This window comes from Pleurodeles waltl, chromosome 5 (genome assembly GCF_031143425.1).
Source record: "Pleurodeles waltl isolate 20211129_DDA chromosome 5, aPleWal1.hap1.20221129, whole genome shotgun sequence".
In the NCBI taxonomy this organism is placed as follows: Eukaryota; Metazoa; Chordata; class Amphibia; order Caudata; family Salamandridae; genus Pleurodeles; species Pleurodeles waltl.
The window spans coordinates 1,049,666,970-1,049,694,268 of record NC_090444.1 but is presented as its reverse complement, the minus strand read 5'-3'; the positions used below and the strand labels follow the sequence as shown (position 1 = coordinate 1,049,694,268).

General features: G+C 42.7%; 1 protein-coding gene across 7 annotated transcripts in view; it reads left to right on the top strand.

Annotated features, from left to right (window-relative positions):
• UTRN (utrophin) overlaps positions 1-27,299 on the top strand; it is a 1,374,288-nt gene that overhangs the window by 1,047,960 nt on the left and 299,029 nt on the right. For all 7 annotated transcript variants that reach the window (XM_069235249.1, XM_069235248.1, XM_069235247.1 and 4 more), the window contains one exon: positions 20,128-20,188. In XM_069235249.1, the coding sequence (XP_069091350.1) occupies positions 20,128-20,188 (61 nt within the window). The remainder of the gene's footprint in view (positions 1-20,127; positions 20,189-27,299) is intronic.

The window sequence follows — 27,299 nt, the reverse complement described above, 5'->3', positions numbered from 1 at the left end:
AAGGGCCATCACTCCTAGGGTGGTGAAAAAGTACAAGCCTCCCCCAACAGACCCTATGTACATCATGCAGCAACTGACACCGGACTCAGTAGTAGTAGGCGCAGCACGTAAAAGGGCGAATTCACACACCTCCGGAGATGCACCACCACCCGACAAAGAAAGTCGCAAGTTCGACGCAGCAGGGAAAAGATTGGCAGCACAAGCAGCCAATCAATGGCGCATTGCCAACTCACAGGCTTTGCTGTCAAGATATAACAGAGCCCACTGGGATGAAATGCAGCACTTTATTGAACATCTGCCCAAAGAATTCCAAAAGCGTGCACAAGTGGTGGAAGAGGGCCAAAGTATCTCGAATAACCAGATACGATCGGCAATGGACGCAGCAGACACAGATGCAAGAACTGTAAATACAGCGGTCACAATTCGGAGACACGCATGGCTACGCACCTCAGGATTCAAGCCCGAAATCCAACAGGCTGTGCTTAATATGCCTTTTAATGGACAGCAGTTGTTTGGGCCGGAAGTGGACACAGCTATCGAGAAGCTGAAAAAGGATACAGATACGGCCAAGGCCATGGGCACGCTATACTCCCCACAGAGCAGAGGCACTTTTAGGAAGACACAATTTAGAGGGGGGTTTCGGGGCCAAACCACAGAACCCTCAACCTCACAAACCAGACCCACATACCAGAGCCAGTATCAGAGAGGAGGCTTTCGGGGACAATACAGAGGTGGACAGTTCCCTAAAACTAGAGGGAAGTTCCAAAGTCCAAAGACCCCTCAAAACAAACTGTGACTTCAGTGTCACAAATCCCCAACACATAACACCAGTGGGGGGGAGACTAACCGATTATTACCAGATTGGGGAGGAAATAACAACAGACTCATGGGTCCTAGCCATTATCCAGCATGCTTATTGCATAGAATTCCTACAATTACCACCAAATGTGCCTCCAAGAACACACAACATGTCCAAACAGCACTTAGATCTATTACAAATAGAAGTCCAAGCGTTGTTACAAAAAGACGCAATAGAACTAGTACCCAACCATCAGAAAGGAACAGGTGTTTATTCCCTGTATTTTCTAATACCCAAAAAGGACAAAACTCTGAGACCCATCTTAGATCTCAGAACACTAAGGGGGTCATTCTGACCCTGGCGGTCATGGACCGCCAGGGCCAACGACCGCGGAAGCACCGCCAACAGGCTGGCGGTGCTTCTGGGGCCATTCTGACCACGGCGGTACAGCTGCGGTCAGAAAAGGGAAACCAGCGGTTTCCCACCGGTTTCCCGCGGCCCCAGGGAATCCTCCACGGCGGCGCTGCAAGCAGCGCCGCCATGGGGATTCCGACCCCCTTCCCGCCATCCTGTTTCTGGCTGTTTTCACCGCCAGAAACCTGGATGGCATGAACGGGTGTCGTGGGGCCCCTGGGGGCCCCTGCAGTGCCCATGCCACTGGCATGGGCCCTGCAGGGGCCCCCTAACAGGGCCCCATTGAGATTTTCAGTGTCTGCTTGGCAGACACTGAAAATCGCGACGGGTGCAACTGCACCCGTCGCACACCTGCAACTCCACCGGCTCCATTCGGAGCCGGCATCCTCGTTGCTGGGGCTTTCCCGCTGGGCGGGCGGGCGGCCTTTTGGCAGTCGCCCGCCAGCCCAACGGTAAAGTCAGAATGACCGCTGCGGTCTTTTGACCGCGGTACGGTCTTCTGGCGGTTCCCGCCAGGCGGGCGGCTTCCCCCGCCCGCGGGGGTCAGAATGACCCCCTAAATCTTTACATCAAATCATATCACTTTCACATGGTGACACTTCAAGACGTAATCCCCTTGCTCAAACAACAAGACTACATGTCAACTTTAGATCTCAAAGATGCGTACTTCCATATACCCATACATCCTTCACACAGGAAATACTTAAGGTTTGTAATTCAAGGAGTACATTACCAGTTCAAAGTGTTACCATTCGGGATAACAACAGCACAAAGGGTATTTACAAAATGCCTTGCAGTAGTAGCTGCACATATCAGAAGACAGCACATACACGTATTCCCGTATCTAGACAATTGGTTAATCAAAACCAACACTCAGGAACAGTGTCTTCAACACACAAAATACGTCATGGAAACCCTTCACAAACTGGGTTTCTCACTAAACTACCAAAAATCACACCTACAGCTGTGTCAAATACAACAATACTTAGGAGCAACAATCAACACAAAAAAAGGGATTGCCACTCCAAGTCCACAAAGGGTACAAGCATTCCAAAACGTAATACAAAGCATACACCCAAACCAGAAGTATCAGGTAAAATTAGTGATGAAACTACTAGGCATGATGTCCTCATGCATAGCCATTGTCCCAAACGCAAGATTACACATGCGACCCTTACAACAGTGCCTAGCAACACAATGGACACAAGCACAGGGTCAACTTCAAGATCTAGTGTTGATAGACCGCCAAACACACACCTCGCTACAATGGTGGAATCATGTAAATTTAAATTGTTCGTTCGTTCGTTCGTTAGCTTTATTTCGGTAAAAGTAAATACCATAAAAGCACATCACAATTCAAATTTAAATCAAGGGAGGCCTTTCCAGGACCCAGTGCCTCAATACGTAATCACAACAGATGCTTCCATGGTAGGGTGGGGAGCACACCTCAACCAACACAGCATCCAGGGACAATGGGACATTCAGCAGAAACAACTTCATATTAATCAGCTAGAACTACTAGCAGTGTTTCTAGCGTTAAAAGCATTTCAACCGCTAATAGCCCACAAACACATTCTTGTCAAAACAGACAACATGACAACAATGTATTACTTAAACAAACAGGGAGGCACACACTCATCACAACTGTGTCTCTTAGCACAGAAGAGTTGCCATTGGGCGATTCACAATCACATTCGTCTAATAGCGCAATACATCCCAGGAATTCAAAACCAGTTGGCAGACAATCTCAGTCAAGATCACCAACAGATCCACGAATGGTAGATTCATCCCCAGATACTACAAACCTACTTCCAAAACTGGGGAACACCGCAAATAGACCTATTCGCAACAAAAGAAAACGCAAAATGCCAAAACTTCGCATCCAGGTACCCACAGCCTCACTCCAAAGGCAATGCGTTATGGATGAGTTGGTCAAGGATATTTGCTTACGCTTTTCCCCCTCTCCCACTCATTCCGTATCTAGTAAACAAATTGAGTCAAAACAAACTCAAACTAATACTAATAGCACCAACTTGGGCACGACAACCTTGGTACACAACGCTACTAGACCTGTCAGTAGTGCCTCATATCAAACTACCAAAAAGACCAGATCTGTTAACTCAACACAAACAGCAGATCAGACACCCGAATCCAGCATCGCTCAATCTAGCAATCTGGCTCCTGAATTCTTAGGATTCGGACACCTAGACCTTACACAAGAATGTATGGAGGTCATCAAACAGGCTAGAAAACCTACTACAAGACATTGCTACGCAAATAAATGGAAACGATTTGTTTATTACTGTCATAATAATCAAATTCAACCATTACACGCGTCCGCTAAACACATTGTAAGCTACTTACTACACTTACAAAAATCTAAGTTAGCTTTTTCATCCATTAAAATACATCTCACAGCAATTTCTGCTTATCTGCAAATTACACATTCAACTTCACTATTTAGAATCCCAGTCATAAAAGCATTTATGGACGGTCTAAAAAGGATCATTCCACCGAGAACACCACCAGTTCCTTCGTGGAACCTCAATATTGTATTAACGCGACTCATGGGTCCACCATTCGAACCCATGCACTCTTGTGAAATGCAATACTTAACTTGGAAAGTAGCCTTCCTAATAGCTATCACATCTCTCAGAAGAGTAAGTGAAATACAAGCCTTTACCATACAGGAACCCTTTATACAAATACACAAACATAAAGTGGTTCTACGCACAAATCCCAAATTTTTGCCAAAAGTTATATCACCGATCCACTTAAACCAAACTGTGGAACTCCCAGTGTTTTTTCCACAACCAGACTCTGTAGCTGAAAGAGCATTGCATACATTAGACATAAAAAGAGCTCTAATGTACTACATTGATAGAACCAAACAGTTTCGCAAAACAAAACAATTATTTGTAGCTTACCTAAAACCTCATACAGGAAATCCAATATCCAAACAAGGCATTGCCAGATGGATAGTTAAATGTATTCAAACCTGTTATGTTAAAGCTAAGAGAGAACTGCCTAATACACCGAAGGCACACTTCACTAGAAAGAAAGGCGCCACAATGGCCTTTCTAGGGAATATACCAATGACAGAAATCTGTAAGGCAGCCACATGGTCTACGCCTCATACATTCACTAAACATTACTGCGTGGATGTGTTAACAACACAACAAGCCACAGTAGGACAAGCAGTACTAAGGACATTATTTCAAACAACTTCAACTCCTACAGGCTAAACCACCGCTTTTGGGGAGATAACTGCTTACTAGTCTATGCACAGCATGTGTATCTGCAGCTACACATGCCATCGAACGGAAAATGTCACTTACCCAGTGTACATCTGTTCGTGGCATGAGACGCTGCAGATTCACATGCGCCCTCCCACCTCCCCAGGAGCCTGTAGCCGTTATAAGTTGATTAAAATTAAACTTGTACATTTGTAAATTTGTAAATATAATACTTTTAGTCACATTATGTACATACATACTTACTCCATTGCATGGGCACTATTACTATATACACAACTCCTACCTCACCCTCTGCGGGGAAAACAATCTAAGATGGAGTCGACGCCCATGCGCAATGGAGCCGAAATGGGAGGAGTCCCTCGATCTTGTGACTCGAAAAGACTTCTTCGAAGAAAAACAACTTGTAACACTCCGAGCCCAACACTAGATGGCGGGATATGCACAGCATGTGAATCTGCAGCGTCTCATGCCACGAACAGATGTACACTGGGTAAGTGACATTTTCCATATATATGTGTGTGTGTGAACACATTTATAGACACTCTCTCTCTCTTTCTCTCTATATATATATATATATATATATATATATATATATATATAGGGCTGAGCGTTTACATCATGTACTGTTACCGATTACATACTATGAACACTCCTGCCATCTAGTGTTGGACTCAGTAAGTTACTTTATTTTCTTCAGAGAAGAACTTAAGTTTTGAAGTGACAATACCTCCTCTGAAACACTAATGCACCAGGACACAGACTCCACCTGAGATCTACATCTGTGTGAGGAACAGATTTTTTTCAGTAGCCAGTAGTTAAAAAAATTAAAACTCTTCCATTTAGAACATTTGTTTTGTATTCTTAGTATTCCTCTCTGGAATGCTGGAGCATTTTAAAGATTGTTGTTCCTTATACTCATATAAAGTATGTTCCCTCATTTACCTTTGGCATGCAGAGTCTAGTGCTGATAATACTCTGAAACTTGCTCAACATAATTTGTAATGTCTGATTGCTTAAGGAATGCCACAGTAGTGTTTTAGTGGACACCACTGCATCGCAAGTACCACAATTCACAGATTTTAGTCCTCTGTGTCCTTGAGAAATAAAGTATATTTGCAATCCAGATTGTGTGCAAGAAGCTGGATTTGATTGGAGATTATAGATCATTACTATATTTTTTTTCATAACATATTTTATTGAGTCTTGGCAATGATCCATGGCCTAGTGGACCAGCAAAGAACCGCAGGAAGATAATGTAAAAATACCCATAAACACTAACAGCAACCTGCACGTCTGATTCTCTCTCCCCCCCCCCCCCCCACCCATTCAGACATCAATTTGAACACAGATCTCCCATTTTCCGCCCCTACCCCCACCCTTGAACATAAATCTCTGCATCCATCCATGATTCCAGGGAATGGCATGAGTCCAACACAGTGCCTCTATAATCCACCCAACCCTGCCGAATCTTGCAGTGTTTCTGCAGGCATCCCCTTGCTTGGTACACCGTGACCTCCAGACCGATTGATTGATCCGTTTCTTTTCTTTCTGGTTGCAAGGGAGTGGGGGGGCTTTGGCCTTCCATACCTTAGCTCTATCCTGCTTTACCAGAGTCAATCCTAGAAACAAGAGTGATCTTTAAAATCTATTCGCCCAAGGCTGTCTGTTACATGTAGGAGGCTCACTTTTGGATTGAGTGGGATCGGCCAGGATAAGACTTCACCAAGACAGGACTTGACTCTGTGCCAGAACTGGTCTAGCGCGGTGCAGCCCATCATTGTATGTAGGAATGTACCATCTGCCATGTGGCAACGGAGACAAGCCAGGGAGGCAGTTGTCCCCATATGCCACAGGCGGTGCCATGTGTAGTACACCCTGTGGAGATTTTTGAGTTGCATTAGTCGCAGGCAGGCTGAAGTAGCCTCCCAAGATGCCCCTAGGGCCCCAGTCCAATGTTAGTTCTCTAGGGTTCCAATTTCCACCTCCCATGCCCCCTGAGATTGAGTAACTTGTCTGGGCTGCTAGAGATGAGAGATTGATATACGTTCGCTTTTTTGTGGTCATCCAGATTACCCAACAGGAGTTTACCCTCTAGTAGGTTGACCTCAGGGAGAGCGGGCATGTTCATTATACATTGTGTGGGTCAGGGCATGACTGAGCTGCAAATGTTGATGAAATTGACTACAATGGAGTTGATACTCCATCTGCAGGTCTTGGAATGACTTCAGGACTGTTCCAGTCATTGTGTCCCCCAGGGTGGCTAGCCCGATGAGGTCCCACTTCCGAAAGCCTTCCTGCAGGGCTACCTGCCACAGCATGCACTCCTGCCAGAGCAGTGTCCACTCCATCAGTTTCCCCCACCAATCTATTTGGCGAAGTCACAATTTAAACAGATTCAGAACCACTTGAGTCACTGGAGGGAGGTCGTTGTTACCACCTCTGTCGTAAAGATATGCAAGGAGGAGGGTGTCTCCCATCGCCCACTTCTGGACTGCATAGGCTCAGAGGTCGTACCACCAATCATTAATAATTAGCAGGTGTGATGCAGAGTAGTAAGAGTACATGTCTGCCACATCGATACCTCCACTGTATATCGATTGGAAACATTTACTTAAGCCAATACGGGAAGCACTACCCCACCCCACCAGAAGAACCCATTGAGAATGGAATTGATCTTCCAGAACCAGGATGGCGGGATGGCATATAAGAAGTTCTGCAGCTGGTAACTAAACCATTTTTAAGCTTGCCGATGTACCGGATAGCGATAATAGCAGGACTGACCAAACCTTCACCTCCTCCCTCATTGAAGTCATGGCTGGCTGTAGGGTACGGGACTGCGAGAGTGCTACATCCACTGATACAAAAACACCTAAGTACTTGAATCCACCCTCATCCAGCCTCAGTCCAGATGCACAGCTCATATTTCGCACAGGGCATCCCACCAGAAACACTTGATTTTGACTGGCTCATATAGAGTCCTGATGTTTCTCCAAAGAAATGCATTATCTGCATAATATGGGGTCTCGAAATCTTGGAGGTAGTGAGAAAGAACAAGACATCCTCCACATATAGTGCAATCCGGTCTGACAGCCCCTGGCTCCACTCCTAGCTGTTGAGTTGAGCATCTATCCTGACCCACAACTCCAACGGTGCCATAACAAGGGCAAATAGTAGGGGGACAGAGGACACCCCTGTCTCGTTCCCTGCTGAATTGGAAATGGATCCGATCAGGACCCCGACCGTGCAAAACGTCACTGTCAAGTCTGTGTATAGGAGCTTTACATAGGAGAGGAATTTGAGTTCGAAGTTCAACCGGTGGAGTGATAGGAATAGGTATTCCCTGCTTACAGAGTTGAATGCTTTGTGTTCACCTGTAGTGTTGCCTCAGGCTCCCTTTGACGGTCTGCTAGGGATAGGGCGTTGTCGAAGTGCTGAATATTATGGCTTGTGGCACAGTGGGGGCATACATCCCGTGTGGTCAGGGTGAACCAGGTCAGGGATGTAGCGTATCAGTCTATTTGCTAATGTCTTGGCTAGTATGTTCACATATTACCATACTTTTTACTCTGTAAAGTCTCAACCAGCCCAAAGTGAGTATTGATATACTTCTCAATATGCACAGTAAAATTATGGAGATTAAAATATACTTTAACAATAGGGCATAGAAGAAAGAAGAATCTTTCATTAACCCTGGAAGCTCTGCAGGCTCAAAGATGTATCCGGTTTGTAGGAGAATCTCTGCATTGTTGTCGAGAAGGCGTTTCTGCTCGCCGCTGCCTGGGATACCAAGACTACAGCTGCTGCAGCTGGCCCAAGAGACTGATGGCTTTGTTTCCCACCGCTTCCGTCTACAATGTAGAGAATGAGACCCAAATTCATAATGGGCAGTGATAGCTGATTTTGACAGTGCAGGAAAACGTACCGTTGCTAGTAATGATAAGCCAGATGTTAAATGCTTTTGGAGTGAGATAGACTCTTGCCTTCTAGCAGCTTACACACTAGCTGAAACCGATGGCACCAGTTCAAGTGCTGCGTGTACAAATTCAAAGTTTACAGCAACTTGTGCACCAATTCTTCCGAGTTTTGAGGTTACAAGAGAAACCACTAAGCGCAGAGGTAGTAAAATCCCACCCTAACAAAACTTGAGAACCTATGAATTTGAAAAGGGGAGGCGCTGCCCTGGGACATTTCCCAGAGATTAAGGGAAGCTCAAATAACACAATTATTTGCTTTTTGGGGTTTGTGCTTCAGCCTAGGCTACGAGTGCTGCTACACAATTCAGCCTTGATGTGGTTGGCTTTTCATACTGTCTATTGGAGGAGTCTGGTGTCTTCCCGATATTAGGCACTGAGACACATGTGCATGGTGAGCCACCAGCCCCATACACACTACAATCCCTGTGGAACCTAACAGTGACAATTGTGAAGGCTTGGTCACTTCCCGAGACCTGTCCTGTGTCTTCAACATACCCTGGTCCCATCCGAGGGCCGTGATTACAGTTTTCATGGAAATACCTGGATTGGGTACAAAAAGTGTTTAGGCTCAATCTTAGTATTCTGCGTTGTGCAAAATGAGCACACGTTAGTGCAATTCCTTATATAGGCAACAACTGGCAAGATTTGATTCGTGAAAAAGGTCAAAGACAGGGAAATGTGCTGTAATCTGGCACCTAAATTCTAATTCAGTTGTTTATTCCTTATTCTAACCTTTGAAACTCTGACTCGTGTCAGCAATTACGATCCAAAGCGCAACTGCAAGGAGCAGAATTATATTTATCCTCTAGCAAGAATGCCACCATCAAAATCCTCTGAGTCCGCAATGAGGGCCATTTTATTTAGCATGTCCCGCATTCTCTGCAGCATGATCCTTGGATAGAGCTGAGGAAAGTCTCTGTTGTACGGATAGTGAAATATCAGTGATATATAATTCATTATTTACCTAAGCCGCATGTATGTATACCTTTCTCAAAGCATCTTTGTCCAGTGAGACAGTGTTGTCATCTTCAGTGGAGACACTAAGATAATGTCATTGTTTGTAGTTGGTACATGCAATACATTGTTCAATCAGAAATAAAGACCTATTTTATAATACAGATCTCTGTTATTTATCTCAGGATCATCATCTATTCAGAAAAAATAACAGCATGGCACACTGTTGTAGAGTAACTGTTGCAGGTGCCACTTCTGCCGTATTTCTCTGGGTTACACTGAGCGGTTATGAGGGCTGCCCAGCCAATACCAGTAGGCGTGTCCTGATCTTTGCTGTAAAGTCTTTAAATTAAAGGGAGCATGAAATAATATTGTCTGCTTGCCTTTTAAGCGTTAGTTTTCATTATTTTGCTGGGAACTAAAAACCTACCGTGCCATTGGTGGTGATGAAACCAGAGCCAGGCATCCATAATCCTTGTAAGGCTTTTACAAATGAAATTAAAAGTAGCAGCACGGAAGCAAAATCTCAGCATGCTTCTGGGTACTAAGGCTGTTGCACTTCAAATAAAATGAAAACGTCTCGGATGTATAATAATTTGGCTTAGTGTAATACCTTTAATACAGAGCTCCGGAACGATTGGAAGCCCAGCAGGAGCAGACAAACAGCGATTCATAGATTCCTCTGTTCTTATTACAAGCCCGCCACTGCTTCCGCGTTCCATCTTAAGCACCCAACCACTGTTCTGGAGGGGTCCATTAGCTGCAATGGGATGCTGGGGCCCACTTCAGCATATGAATTACCTTGTAGTACCCTCTTCCTCCATCCAGTCCTTCGGCCACTGAACTGGTTTGCTCATGCACATCTGTATAGTAAAAGACTTCTCACTCAAACAGGATAAAGTTTCTTTTTTATCTTTTTATATTTTCCTCATTGCTTAATTCGCCGCTGTTTCGTCGTTTTTCAGTTCTTTGGTTCCTTGCACGTTTTTGCATGATTCTTCCATGATAAAAGGGGTCTCGTCAGTCTCTGCCACCCGATGCTGTTCTTACTGTTAATCAGAATAGGAGGGAAGTGGGAAAGTGTATGTTTTTGTGGTAGAACAAGATAAAAGTGCCTCTTCCATTTACTGATAAACAGACATACAAGGATTCTTGTTGATGGAAGATCACAGATGTGCTCATTTCCAATGCGTACCAGCCTAACGCAACATGTCTAGTTTTTGAATCCACTCAGCCATTGAAAGAACTCCAGCAATCACAATCCCTGTAGTGTGAACCTGGGATTTTACTATATATCTAAGTTATGGACTGCAAATTTGGATTCGTCTTAGGAAGCATTCGGCCCCTACATGAAGACCCTACCAATCAGAAACCCCCTTCAAAACAACAAGACTATTCCCTTGTGTTAAGGAATCTACAATACTTATGTATAAAAATAAGATGCATCAGTTTGATAACTGTAGGATATATTTACCATAGGGTTGATACAGAACGAAATATCTCACTGGATTGTCTGGTCTTTGATAATCGATATTCCAGTAGATTCTGGATTACTTGAATCTTAGTACACTTTATAATTTACCTTTCATTTCGTAATGCAGAGAGGCTTCAGCCCTGGAAGCAAGTTGTTTTAAAAGAGTGAGGCCCAGTTTCTTAGATTAAATAAAACAATGCAGTTACACAATTGCTGTGATATTTTTACACATAACTATTTATATATGTTTGATGGCATGTGTAGCTGCAAATACACATGCTATACATAGCTCTTCTGACTTCTAGTGTTAGGCTCGGACTGTTATAAGTTGTTTTTCTTCGAAGAAGTCTTTTCGGAGTCACAGGATCGACTGACTCCTCTCGGTTCCATTGCACATGGGCATCGACTCCATTAGATTGTCTTCTTTCCGTGGTCGGGTTCGGACGTGTTTCCTCTCGCTCTGAGATTTCGATTTGGAAAATCACAGAAGACCTTATTCGTCGGTATTGTTTCGATCGCGTTCCCATCTAGCATCGAACCGGAAGAACTGTCGGAACCTTCATTTTTCTGCCCTTTGGGGCGCGTGCACCCAACTCTGGCCTGTTTGGGCCTACTGCATGCAAAGCCTGATGGATCAGACTCCATTCCGATTCTGCCCTCAGTGCTACACGAAGTACCCCTATACAGACCAACACTTGGTTTGTAACTTGTGCCCTTGTCCAGACCATTGGGAGGAAGATTGTGCAGCCTGCCATTTTTTTCGGTCAAAGAAGACCCTCTGAGATCTCAGAGCCCGAAGACTCGAACTGGCGTCGAAAAACAGTGAGCATCTCAACGTCATGGAAGAAGAGCAGAGACAGCAGTCTCCATCCGAGACCAGACTCCGAACAGGATCCGGAAGATGACAGACCCAACACAGCTGGCCAGAATGTGAGTACGTCTGCCCCTACACCCCTGCACAAAAGACATTTAAAGGCCTTGGGTGCACCACTGCCGGAAGGCCATGGTTCGGCCCGAAAAAAAAGACTGTTGGCGACCGTCCTTCGGGGTCGGTGCCGAAAAAGGCCACTCCTCCGTCCACTTCGGAGTCGAGCAAATCTGTTAAAGGCACCGTTTCAGAATCCAGTAAAAGAGTCCATGCCTCGGAATTGAAAATTTGACAATCTGCTTCGGAGCCGAGACCTTCGAATACTTTTTCGGGACCGAAAAAACTACACACTTTGGAGCCGAAAAAAAACCTCATACAGAGGAACCAAGGACTTTCCAAAAAATTAAGACATTACCAGACCAATCATGGAATCTCATAAGACTTCTGAGGAAGAGCCTGAGATTGAACCAATTTTACAGGTTATGGATGAGAGTCAGTCCAGAATCCATATGCATAAGAAGACAGGAGGAATTATCACTGCACCTCCTTTAAAAAGCAAAAGAAAGCTGGCTTTCCAAGAGGAACTAGACTCTGTAAAGCCACCAGCAAAAGTGCAAAAACAATAGAAGCCACTACCTCTCCATACTTCTCTTTCTCAGTAGTCTCCACAGCTCTCTTTCTCACCTCAGACTAGCCCACCACCACTGCCTTCTCCAACACATTCTTTATATTCACAGGGAGGTTCGGAAGACCAATGGGATCTCTGTGACCCTGATCCAATCCCGGACAATGACCCAGACATTTACCCATCAAAACCTTCTCCTCCAGTAGACACCATTGCATACACCCAAGTAATATCCAGGGCAGCAGCATATCATGGAGTAACCATGCACTCTGAACCGTTAGAAGAAGATTTTTTATGTAATACACTATCTTATACACATTCCAGGTGCCAGTGTCTCCCAATGTTACCAGGAATGGTTAAACACGCAGACCAAATTTTTAGCGAGCCTGTAAGAGCTAGGGTTATCACCCCTAGAATTGATAAGAAGTATAAGCCTGCACCTTCTGACCTAGATTACATCACTCACCAGGTCCCTCCAGACTCATTTGTAGTCAGTGCAGCAAGAAAAAGGGCAAATATCCAATCTCAGGAGACGCACCGCCTCCTGATAAGGAGAGTAGAAAATTTGATACAGCAGGAAAGAGTTGCTACACAAGCAGCAAATCAGTGGAGAATTGCAAATTCTCATGCAGTTCTAGCCAGGTATGATAGGGCCCATTGGGATGAAATGCAAGATATTATACAATATCTCCCAAAAGAGCACCAGAAAAGGGCACAGCAGGTAGTAGAAGAGGGACAATCGATCAGCAATAATCAGATAAGATCTGCCCTCAATACTGCTGATACAGCTGCTAGAAGTGTAAACACTGCCATCACAATCAGAAGACATGCATGGCTGCGCTCTTCTGGGTTTAAAACAGAAATTAAACAGGCAGTACTTAACATGCCTTTCAATAAAAAGCACCTCTTTGGTCCCAAGGTAGACTCCACTATTGAAAAACTGAGGAAGGACTCAGATACTGCGAAAGCGATGGGTGCTTTATACACCACCCCATATAGAGGATCCTTTCGCAGACCACAGTTTCGAGGAGGTTTTAAGGCACAATCCTCAGAGGCTTCCACCTCCCAAACAAAGCCAGGACAACAAACCCAGTATCAACGAGGTGGGTTTAGGGGATGTTATAGAGGTTAATGCTTCAGAAATAGAGGTAAATTCCAAACCTCTAAACAGACAACAACACAACCTAAAGAGTGACTTCCATCCTTCCCTTCCACTCCACACATCTCCTATGGGGGAAAGACTACAGCAATTCCACTCTCATTGGCAAAATATCACAACAGACAATTGGGTATTATCAATTATCCGCAATGGCTATTGTCTAGAATTAATCTCCACCCCTCCAAACATCCCTCCACGATATCACAAATTGTCCCCCAAACACGCAGTTCTGTTACGACAAGAGGTACAATCTCTACTATTTAAAACAAGCAATAGAACTAGTTCCACATTCTCAACAAGGAACAGGAGTATACTCACTATACTTCCTAATTCCCAAGAAAGACGGCACTCTCAGGCCCATATTACACCTCAGGCTTCTCAATCTATACATTCTGTCAGAGCATTTTCACATGGTAACTTTGCATGATGTTATTCCACTACTGCAAAAACAAGATTACATGACTGCTCTAGATCTCAAAGATGCGTATTTCCACATACCCATCCATCCAGCTCACAGAAAATACCTCAGGTTTGTCATAGCAGGAAAATATTACCAGTTCAAGGTGTTACCATTTGACATAACAACAGCTCCAAGAGTGTTCACAAAGTGTCTAACAGTAGTAGCGGCTTACTTAAGAAGACAACACATCCATGTCTTTCCATATCTAGACGTTTGGCTACTAAAATCAAGCAAGCTTAATGCCAAAAAAACACTCGTTATGTGATAGGAACACTGCACACTCTGTGTTTCTCTCTAAATTACCAAAAGACACACATTCAGCCAGCACAAGTACAACCGTACCTAGGTGCTATCTTAAATACTGAACTAGACCTAGCTTTTCCAAATATACAAAGGATACAAGCTTTCCAGAATCTAATACCACTCATACAACCAAATCAACAATACACTGTGAGATTCATCATGAAGATTCTAGGAATTATGGCATCTTGCATAGCAATAGTCCCACATGCAAGACTAAACATGAGGCCCTTACAGCAGTGCCTTCCACAACAATGGTCACAAACACACGGTCAACTTCAAGACCTAGTGTTGATGGACCCCCAAACACATATGTCCCTTCAATGGTGGAATCGCTGCAATCTAATAAAGGGGCTGTCATTTCAAGACCCTGTGCCTCAGACCATAATTACAACAGATGCATCAATGATCGGTTGGGGAGCTCACCTAAACATTTAGACCATTCAAGGGCAATGGGATGTCAAACAGAAACAGCTACACATAAACCATTTAGAATTATTAGCTGTGTTTCTTGCCCTAAAAGTGTTTCAACCTCTTCTCAAACAGAAGAATGTTCTCATAAAAACAGACAACATGACAACCATGTATTATCTCAACAAACAGGGAGGGACACATTAATCTCAGCTGGCCCTTCTAGCCCAAACAATTTGGAAATGGGCAATTCACAATCAAATTCATTTACTAGCACAATATATTCCAGGGATAGACAATCAGTTGGTAGATCTCCTCAGCAGAAATCACCAACAAACACACAAATGGGAGATTCACTCCCAAGTACTTCAAAAGTACTTTCAAAAGTGGGAAACTCCAGAAATAGATCTAGTCGCAAAAAAAGAGACAAAGCAAAATGCCAAAACTTCTCGTCCAGACACCCACATCCCCTATCCAAGGGCAATGCTCTATGGATCAATTGGTCAGGGATATTTGCTTCCGCTTTTCCCCCTCTCCCACTCCTTCCCTTTCTAGTCAGCAAACTACGTCAGACATCACTCACCATGATACTCATAGCACCAACATGGGCGCATCAGCATTGGTACACAACACTACTAGATCTGTTTGTAGTACCTCATTCCAAACTCCCAAACAGACCAGATTTATTAACACAAAGCAAAGGTAAAATCAGGCATCCAACCCCCCAATGCTCTGTCTAGCGATTTGGTTCCTGAAGTCATAGAATTTGGTTACCTAAACCTTCCACCAGAACGTATGGAAGTAATTAAACAAGCATGTAAACCTACTACTAGACAATGCTACGCAAACAAGTGGAAAATATTTGTCTACTATTGTCAATCTAAAAATACAGATCCACTTACAGCATCTATACAAGATATTGTATGCTATTTACTTCATTTGTAGAAATCAAATTTGGCTTTCTCATCCATCAAGATACACCTTACTGCAATATCTGCATATTTACAGACTATTCAACATACATCTCTATTTAGAGTTCCTGTTATTAAAGCCTTCATGGAAGGATTAAAACACATTATTCCACCTAGAACTCCACCTGTTCCATCGTGGAATTTAAATATCGTACTTACCAGACTCCTGGGACCACCTTTTGAACTCATGCACTCTTGTCAAATTCAATTTTTAACATGGAAGGTCGCCTTTCTTGTAGCTATTACTTCTCTAAGAAGAGTTAGTGAAATACAAGCATTCACTCTTGAAGAACCTTTTTTCTAAGTGCATAAACATAAGGTTGTACTTAGAACAAATCTAAAATTTCTGCCAAAAGTAGTATCTCCATTTCACATCAACCAAACAGTGGAAATGCCAGTCTTCTTTCCATAGCCAGACTCTGTGGCAGAAAGAGCTCTTCATACCCTAGATCTCAAAAGAGCTCTTATGTACTATATAGACAGAACTAAACATTTTAGGAAAACAAAACAACTTTTTGTTGCTTTCCAACAACCACATACAGGCAATCCTATATCAAAACAAGGTATAACAAGATGGATTGTTAGATGCATACAAACATGTTATATTAAAGCAAAAAGACAACTTTTGATCACTCCTAAAGCACATTCTACAAGAAAGAAAGGTGCGTCAATGGCATTTTTAGGAAACATACCAATGGTTGATATATGTAAAGCAGCTACATGGTCACCTCCCCATACATTTACAAAACACTACTGTGTTGATGTTTTCTCACAGCAACAAGCCACTGTAGGCCAAGCTATCTTAAAGACCATTATTTCAAACAACTTCAACTCCTACAGGCTAGCCACCGCTTTTTGGGAGGACTAACTGCTTTGCAGTCTATGCATAGCATGAGTATCTGCAGCTACACATGCCATTGAATGGAAAATGTCACTTACCCAGTGTACATCTGTTCGTGGCATGTAGTGCTGCAGATTCACATGCACCCTCTCTCCTCCCCGGAAGCCTGTAGTCGTTTAAGTTTTTAACACTTGTACATATGTATATACATTTACATTTGCATGGACATCTCTTTGTATTTCTATACTCTATCCCTCCTTCCTTCAACCTCTGCGGGAAAACAGTCTGACAATGGAGTCAATGCCCATGCGCAATGGAACCGAGAGGAGTCACTCGATCCCGTGACTCCGAAAATACTTCTTCAGAGAAAAACATCTTGTAACACTCCGAGCCCAACACTAGATGTCGGAAGAGCTGTGCATAGCATGTGAATCTGCAGCACTACATGCCACGAACAGATGTACACTGGGTAAGTGAAATTTTCCATACATAGCTCCTGATTTGGTAAGTCAGATTTATTTCAGGAGTAGAGTCCTCTAATCTCAACCAGACAGTGTTCATTCTGTGAGTCAGGTTCATAAGGCACAGTAGATGGTTTTCTGTTCTGGCTATATTTTACCTCTGTGTTTATTTCTTTAGACTATGAATTTACAACTTCCTGCTGTTAGGTTCAAGCCTAAAGCGATCTAAATGGAATTTCTTACCCTTCGAGATGAAGTCTAAAAAGTGTAACCCGCATATGCTAATCAATGATTAGACAAATGTGGAAAGGTTATCAAGTGTTTTAAAACATTTTAGTACTGAGAACTCTACCTCCTAAAGGCTTCACAGGGCAGAGTGGTGTTGAGTTGCCCTTGTGTGTGTGATGTTAGGATAGTTTTTACATATTCAGACATTTCAAGCCAATGGCCTTAATTTATTTCCTTTCTGTTTTCTAACATGTCTGCCCCCCTTCCCTTTGCTGAAGCCACACTCTAGTTAGGCTAATTCCCTGTACTTGTGCCCTTTTGTGCATGTAGGCAATCCAAAGCAGACTGAGCTGTCTTACATGTTTTGAAAGGCTACTTGTTGCCCCCCGAAGGAAGGCAAGCGAGTTACACCGGGTGATAAAAACAGAGATTCTGACTCAGTGTGTCACTCATAGTAGTCAATTGATGCATGATAAGTATCCCAACTCTCTTTATTGAAAAGCAGGCTTCTCCGATGAGTAGCTCCACAGCTACCTGTAAGTAGCTTATCTGTGTCCATCCTAGTCTCCCTAATTAGAAGCTTGTGCTTGATTGAATTAACACAAGTATATCAAATTTGAAAAGAGTTTATTTGAGACACAAATGAGTATATCTTGGTGCCTGGGACATTGTAGCTATGGCTATGTATTACTCAGGTTGAGGCATTCCAAATGGATAAACCCATTTTTCCATTACCTCTCGCAACCCCACCTGATACCCTGAGGTGGTCACTGCTGGTAATCTTGCATGTTGTGGCTACTAATATAATCCTGTCTCATTTGGTCAATAGAACTATACCAATAACACCAGTAGCTCAAGATAATCTTCATTTACTATAAGTAGCGCTCTTTACAGAAAAGGTTAGCCACCCCTAATCTATGATCTTGTGATTATATAGGCCTCATTACTAGTGTGGCAATCTCAAGACCGCCACACTCGCGATGGCGGTCGGACCTCTGCAGACAAGGCGGTCTGACCGCCCTATTAAGATTGTGGTGGAGTGGCCACCTCCAGGCTGCAGCCTGGCACTCCCGGCGGTTGTAATCTGCCAGGGCAGTGCTGCCCTGGGGATTATGAGTCCCAATCCGCCAGCCTTTCCATGGCGGTAAACACTGCCACGGAAAGGCTGGCGGAATGTGGGAGTTGGGGGGCCCATGCACAACCCCATCAAGCAATTCACTGTCCGAATTACTGCAGTGAAATGTGCGATGGATGCTGTCTACGCACCACAACATTGCCACCGGTTCAATTATGGTGATTGCCCCGCTGGGCCAGCGGGCGAAAACGCTGTTTTTGCCCGCTGGCCCAGCAGAATACTCCTACTATGGCAGGCAAAAGAACTCCAGGACTGGCAGTCTTTTGCCTGCAGCAGCTTCAGCGGTCCTAGAAAAGGACAGCTGAAGTCGTAATGAAGCCCATAGTTTTATTCTTTGATCTTCAGTGACATTTGAATGGCACACTTTGATTTACAAGTTACACCTTTTATTACATAGCATTTGGTTTTTGTCTCTGACCTTCAGTGAATTTTGTATAGCAACGAGTTTTGATTTTAAGAATATATCTCTTGTGACCTTAAGCAAATGTTTGCAGCTTTTGGAAAATCTTTTAATGCAGTTACTTCTTCCATGACCTATTCCTGGTCACTGTGGCATTTGAACATATTCCCAAGATGTGTTCGTCCTTTATTTTTGTCCTTTTTGCGATGCAAGGTATTGTTGGTCCTCAGACATGAACTTTTAATTTCAAGCAACATTTGAACGGTCTTTTTTCCACCTATTGTGCTAGTTCTAAAATAACAGTAGTCCGCTTTCTTTCATTGGTTGCTATTGAGCCCCGTCTTTTGACTTCTACTCATCCTTTTCAGTCTCTCATTACATTTGCCTTTCCTTCAATATCTTTCCAATGGGAGATCTAGCTTTATCAAATGCCCCTAAATTCCTCTGAACATATGCATAGTAAGGGGAGAGAATGTGGCATTAGGGCCTGGGCTGCCAGCTTTGAAACTGGTAAGCCAGGTTTAAGTTCCAGCATCAGCTCGTCATCCTGTCATTCTGGTCAAATTATTTATTCTCTCCGCGCCTAAGAAAAAAATGTAATGTGACCTTGTGTAATGTAACTCATGTGCATATAAAGCGCTCCAATACCTTTGGGTATATTTCGTCATATGTATAAGACTGCAAAAAAAATAGTACATAAAAAGCCTAACACTTTCAGGTGTCAGTAAATTATATACACCCAGTCACTTTATAGTTTCTCTTTTATTGCCTTTGTAAAAGGGTTCCTGGGCAATGTTAAACTTTTTTTTATTTTTTTTATGCCTGGTTTCTTCCTTTTTTGCACCTTGTTTTGTTTTTCTTCCTTTCCTGAGTGCAGCTGTGTAATGTCCTCATTCATTAATGAATTTATTGCTAAAGACAAGATGTACACTTGGAATGGCCTATTTGTGGCGAAGAAGAAAAAACAAAAGCAATGAAGAGGACACATTTCTTTTCACAAAGCTGACAATGGAGACTACTTTATCCCTATGGGTTCCAAAACAGAAGATCCTGCAGACTTTATCTTGCCTGCTTCTCGTTTACTGAGCTACACGCCCTTTAAGGTTTAATAATTGAAGGAGAGAAAGTAAAGTATGATTACTAACGGAGAGGTCACCAGTACTGGGTGTGTAATCTGGTCTTTTTAAATAATTTCGGTGGTATGGCTTGAGTGCCCCTTAAAGTACTATTAAAAAAATACCCAAACACAATTGAATTGTGCTTCCATTTTTCTAATATAAAAATGGTTAAAATTCAAATGTGTTTTGATTGCTTTGTCAGACCAGCCCTGCAAGTATGTGCTGATCAAAAGCAGTGTACAAATGGCTTGATATTTGTGTTTTTGTTTTTTTCCTAGCCTCAGTCGAGCTTCCATGGCAGAGGTCTGTTTCTCCTAACAAAGTTCCCTACTACATCAAGTAAGTTCAACATTCGCTTCATCTAGATGCACAATGATAATTAACTGGTTTGGTGATTTAAAATTCGTCTGTAGTCCCAAGTATTATTAGCATTTGCTATAACACAAGGCATTACAAATGTAACTTGGAAGGCCACTGCTTATTCATGGTGAGCTGCCTGTGTTAAGAGCTAGGCATATAGCTTTTGGTGATGTTCATTGTCGGTATGATGCTAGAATATTGTAACCAAAATATAGTCTGACAAAAATAGAATTTTTAAATATTGTTTACAAAACTACCGCTCTGTTAGAGTTAATAATAGGAAATCTAAACCCAGTATGATATTTTTGTTAACAGTATTTAGGACACAATATTCATATTTCGGCAAGACAGTAATTTTTACTAACATTGTGACATATAACCTTATATGCCACTAAGTTTGTAAAGTTAGTATAAAAACATTCAGCATGCATGAGAATATATAGTCGTTCATCCATTAGACAAGCTTCTCTGGCACTAAGTCGACTGGTTCACCTGTCACCGACTGAAATATCTTGCCTGCATTGACTTAACTTACTGGACTGGCTCATGCGTGTCTCCTATTTTCAGTCTCTATATCTGTACCTTCTTCGAAGAACCGGTAGCACCTCTATGTTTCAAAACAAATTAAACATGAATGGCAAGTGTTGATGATTGTTGCTTAGCCTTTACAAACCAAAGACCTCTCAAGTAGTTTTTCATGCTCTTTTATATGAAAGGTAAATCATTGTGTATTTCCAGTTCGGTGCATCCACTTACATGCAGATTAAAAAGACTGGTTATAGGGCCCTGGGTAGTGTTTGAAGTTCTAGAGGTACACCTTCAATTTCTCTATTTCTTACATTCTTATTGGCCTCCTCAGGTTACTTTCTGTTACAGCAGAAGGCAAGAGTACACAGAGATGCCATATTTTTGCAACATACAGAAACCATAGCCCATAGTGTTTGGCTCAGCAACCTTGCAGACAAACTCCTCTTGTTCTTGCACACGACCAGTGCTAGGTGCATAGATACGAGTCTACTTAAAGATTTAGGAAATTAAGGTCCTTCACACTGCCCCAGAACCTTTTGTTCTCGTTCACAGATGTGCCCAACCAAAATTCCCAAACATTTAAATCAGGCATTATCCTCTAATCTACTGCAATCTTTACACAAATGTAGAACAGGCAGTAATGGATTTTAATATACTAATGAAAGAGAAACACAGCACAGGGGAAAATAGCTAATTGAAAACTAGGAACTCTTTTCAGAGTGGTGGAATAGATAGTAAAGTCAAAATATTAGCGGAGCTTAAAGGAAGAACACTAAAGATTGTAGAAAGTTGTAGCCTGCTCACCCACTTTCTTAGAAGGGCACACCAGAATAGTTGACCTTTGTATTAAATTTCTAAATTAGAAGAAATAAGCAAGTCAAAACGTTGACAGTTCCCGCCAAGTCACAGCAAACACTCTGGTTGCAGCAAGTGAGAGCTGTCAAACAGCTCTCACTTGTTGCAAGCGCAGGCCTCCTCTGTGAAACAGTTGCTTTTACAGACAGTGAGCTGCATCTTTAGTAGCTCCCTGTGTTCAAAAGCAATCCCGGCTGCTGCAGGAGGCGGGGAGCCGCCTTTGAACGCCAGGGCCTTCAGGCTACCTCTGCAGTCCCAAGCACACACTGGGTGCCATGCGGGACACCCAGGATTGATGGCTGGGCCTCAAATGATGGGGTCCCGGGGCTGAAATCGGGCAGGGGAGAGGGGCTACGTGCCCCCCCTCCCCCAAAAGAAAAAAAGTAAATGAGTGGCCAGGGGATGGGATCCCCAGGGCCGAAATTGGCCAGGGGAGCGGGGCCGCACAGCCACCTTTTCCTAAAAAAAAATTTTAAATGACTATTACAAGGCTGTGGATGTGGTCCCAGGGCCAAAAGCGGCCAGGGGAGGGAGGCTGCGTGGCCTCTCTTGACACCCCCCCACCCCTTACTTTAAAAAAAAAAAAAAAAAAAAAGACTGGCCATGATGCTCATTTCACAGAAATTGAACCTCAACATGAAGCGCTTAAAAGTATAAAAGCAGCAGGTGCCCCACTTAAAGCTCCATTTCTGGAAAGGACAAATGATCCTAACTGCTGGGCTTGGCGAAGTCCAAGCAAGTGTGTTTACACCGTGAATCTATATTAAAAAAAAAATTCTGAAATTCTACGTGGAGGTGAATGGCTCTTTCATCTAATGGAGCGCAATCAGACACTCTCACACCCAGACACAGCTATTCTCACACCCAGAGAGGCATGCCCTGCGGCCAACTCCGCAGTAACAATAACTTGCGTCTTAAGGTAACTATAACTTGTGCCCTGTCCATGCACTGCTAATTACCCCAGATATTACAGCACTCATGACAACTTTTATAATGTCAATAAAAATATCAGTGAAACATTAGAAGTGAAATTATTGAAGAAAAAACTGACCATGGCGGGGATGCGAGTTTCAGTTACCGGTGGGGGCACAAGTTATTGTTACTTGAAATAAATCTAACTATAACTGCTGAATTTCTAAGGTTTTGTACGAGTAAATTCAGAACCTAACTATAATGTCCCTGAAACTGCCAGAATCATAGATCCCACTGTGCCAGCGATGCAGAAATCTGTGATCAAGCATGGCTGCGCCCATGGTGGCACCACTGTGCTGATTACAACTTTCCTTTCTGCCATCTTTTTCATGGCAGTTTCACTGCCATGAAAATGCTGGCAGAAAGACAGAGTTGGGGCCACAGGGGGACCCTGCTCTACCAACAACTATGTCATGAGCAGTGCAGGAGCCCCCCTGACAGCACACTCGGAATGCGCTCTGTCTGCTATCGCAGACAGTGAGCATTTGGAGTGTGCCGTGTGTGGAGACATTGGCCTCAGCTTTCTCTGAGGGCCGAAGCCAATGCCGTTTAACTATTCCTGCCAACCAGCCCCACAGAAACATCATAATATGGTGTATTGGAGCCTGCCGGCTTGGCGGCCGCCTCCCCACCTACGTATTAGCGGTCATGCGGTCGGACAACTGACATCATAATCGGGCCCTGAGCCACAAACTACGAGCTTTCGGGGGTAAAGAATTGTTGTTGTTTTTTTTGTTTTTTTTAAGCCTTTCAGCAAGTGAATCAAGGTGGGCTTGGGGTTGACATGTGCTTGCGTGTCCCAACTATGTTTCGAGGATAACAAATTTTAAACAGGGTTTCCAACATGGTAAGTCCATTTTGTGTACCCAATAATGGGCACAGAAGCTATAAACCTAACGCTACAGATCCAAATCAGTTCAAAATTAAGAAACAAGATTTGTGAACTGTATTACCCCATTTGTGAACTGCCTGATAAGGGGTGAATAAGTAATTTTGTAATACTTGATTGTTTGCTCCATGGGCTCCGAGCTTGACAAGTGCTCACCTAGCCTCCATATGGCTTCGGCAACTTTTTTTCTTACAGTGATATTTGTGACCCCCGGACATCTGAATAAGAACAGTGACATAGCCGACGGCGATAAAATGTCTAAATCAGAGTCAAGCTCAGGCTTCAATGGTGGTTTCTTGGACCACTTCACAAACCAAACTACTACTGTATTTTCACAGCATTATTTTTTTAATATCCGCTGGACAGACGTTTGCACTTAAACAAAAAAAGATGTCAAGCTGGATCAAGCTCTGCCTTTATGAAAAGTTTAACATATATCTGTCGAGGGTTATCCCCAAAATGCTCCATCTGAACAAAACCTTCTGGGTTCAATATTACATCTACATTTACCACTTTTGTAACATTTCGCCCATTGGGACCAAACCATTTAACCATCAAATAGTGCTTTACTTCTCACCTAGAGTACTCAGCGACTGCCCACATAAAATGCATATGTGGGTGTTGGTGTCTGTGTGTTTAGATGTGTGTTTTAACACACCCACACATACATAAATAATTAAGTTTCAAAATAAATGCATTTGAAAGGGTCTGCTGGCTGCCAAATACGTGACATACAATTTGGCACCAGCGGGCTGCTTTCTTTGTCTCTTTCTACCCCAGAATTCAAAATTATGTACATTATAATTTCAAGAAAACCAACTGTGTTCCTTCGTCTCTGTCTCATGCACAGTACCATGGTTGTCGCCTGTCTTAGCTGTTATGAAGTACTGTAATAGCCTCTTGAGGCTGGTGTTCCAGCTGTAAAGCATATGCATAGTACACAGTGCACCATTTAAGACGTGATGCACTATAGTGTTCAGCGAGTTTTAATAATCTTACTGGCGTGTTTAGGTGTACCTTTTACACTTAGTGCCCAATGAAGGTATTATTTAAAACCAAGCTTTTTCTTACTTTTGTACTGTACTTATCTTGCCTTCGCTGAGTATATACTGATTGCGAGTGGGTGTATTGTTACAAATTGTACATTGTGGCTGTCGCACATTTTCCACTTGTATTCATTTCAATGGATCTGCCTTACTGAAAAAGTATTTATTTTAAACTTTGCTTCTACTAGTGGTTTGAGGGTTGGCAGCTGGACGGTCTTTTTATTTGTTGAATAATTATCTTTATATCGCAGCTCACTGCTGTTCTTATCTTGGTTAATTTAATGTATAGTATCAGGAACAGACTTAAGATTTGCAACACCCCTCACAAAATAAATTGTTGCCTGCTAGAGTGCTCAATACACTGGGAAAAGGCCGTTTTCCGGGGTTCTGCAGAAAGAATGGGTCGCCACCAAGTGGTGACCTAAGGTCCTCTCTTACCTGGCCTTAAAGAAGGCACGGCCCTGCACAGAATTTGCTACTGCCGATTTAAAGCACTTCACCTGCAGTATCCTGTACCACCACAGAGTAGTCCTGTAAGTTTCCTGTGGTGGGGAATAATACTGTCTATAGTGCCATCTCAAAAGAGGGCATCCACAGAGGGCATCCACAATAGTTTTCATTCCCCGTTTAGTGGGTGGTATTGTTGTGTTTTTGTCTGGTTCCATACGTGTATCCAGGTATGTAAAGATAAATCCTGCTCTGTTTACCACAGTATTATGACTTAGAGATGTATGTATTAATTCTGTTCAACTACCCTTCTTTTTGAGCATGCCCATGTGCTTATTTCAATCTAGATTCAATCAGTAAATTCGAGATGGATTGTTCAGGAAGTATAGAGATCCTCATTGTACTGTAGCTAGGTCTTTTCCCAAGACACCGACCAAGTCCATGTGCCACGCCATTGGTGCAGTATCCTTAGAAATTCTTGTTGGATGGGTAATAGACAGCGATGTGTTAGATTTAGAGGACAAGAGGGCTTACTTATCCAGACATTTAGTCCCAAAGCTGACTTAATATTTGCCTTACCTTTGCTACCATTCTAACCAGCTCAACAAGATAACACTGTAGGTCCTTGCTCAAAGTTGATATTTGGTGGAGCCTGCATGCTAGGTATTTGATTCCTACCAGGGACAACTCAGTATTTTGTAGAGATGCATCAACTAAATATTAGTTATTTACAGTAAATAGAAATGGCAACAGTAGTAAGCACTACATAAATCAAAGTATGTATTAATTACTAATTATTGATCAAAGAGAGTAAACTAAAGTGTGGCGTGGAGTGCCCCTGGATCAAGCTACCGTTTAATTCACATTGAATCAACAGAGTACTCCGAAAGGTATTTTTATTTTACTGAGTTTTCTCAGTGAAAAGACGTTAGTAGCTTAAGGTAAAGTATCTATAGATGACATTTATGCAAATCGCAGATCTTCCCAATGACTATCGCTATCAATATGAATCCAAGAAAAATGACTGATAAGGATTTAGGGGCTCCATCTCGTGAAGCCACCATTTTGTGATTAAAACTTTTAAGGATTCGTCCTAAAAATGATACATTCTGGAAGATGGCAAAGCAAACCAGAATCTTTCTTCCTTACTTAAAGCCAGCTTAGGGGAAGAGTCTAGTTCTCCCTGATCATTGCATCAGAATCCTGATGCATTATCAGGGAGTCATGTCTGTTAGTGAACGGTCGTCATATCTTTCCAGTGGTAGGGTGTCTATTTTGCCACTTGTGGCTATGGTCAACGATGGGAAGTAGTGACTAGCCCCTGGCATAGAAAAGAGATAGCTATTATTTGTTAACTGCAGATCTTCCCCCTTCCTCTCCTCTCAGACAGCTGTTGTGAGTCGCCTATCTGCCAATAATAGTTATTTAATTTTTTGGTAATAATATTGAGTTGTGTACACAATTATTTTTATTTCCCCGCTGTGCCTTTTAGTCCTTTGAAGGCTAAACATATCAATCCCACAATTCTAAACTTCATAGAATGCTAGGTAAGCAAGTTTTTTGCCAGATTCAAATAAGTATGAAATAAAACAAATTGCAGTTAGCATTTACTAGCCAATATATGGTTGCTTTTTGCAAAGTTGAGGGTTAATCAACGTCAGAATATTTCAACACTGACCTTAAACATTACTGTGGAGCGCTATTCTACTGTACCTTTAAAACCCCAGGCACAGTGAAAAAATGCCTCCTAAACAAAATGCAGCAAGGACTATTGGACAGCACTACCTAAAAGATTCCTTTTAAGTGTGGGAATGATTAATCCTTGAAGCGCAAGCCATTATTTGATACGAATCTCCGGCTAGTTGGACATATACCTCTGTAATGGCCAATTTCCAGGAGGTATTGTTCCAAAGCACCTGAATTTTAACGACCACGTTCAGAGTTTTAGTTCATTTTAAGTTTCTTTTTCTTTTGGTAAAATTGTTGAAGGTCAGATATTACTACTGTATTTTGGGAAGAATGGTGTGTCCACTGACTAGCACATATAATGTGAATGTTTAAAGTGCTCCGTGTGTAACATATTAGTATCAAATATATTTCTAAGTGACGTCCTGATTTTTTGGGATGTAGAATTAATGAATGTGGTTTATCTGAGAAATAAATTTGAAAACAAACATACTGAATACCTCAGAATATGGATCTACTGTGGGTGTGCGGGCATAAATACATGGAGCTGTCATCCTTGGAATTATTTCCTTTTTCTGTGCCCGTCTGTAGGGGCAGAAAAAGGGGATGGGCTTGTGGACAGACTGTGCAAAGGATCGGTGTTTTTGATCCCCCATCCTGTCTGCTT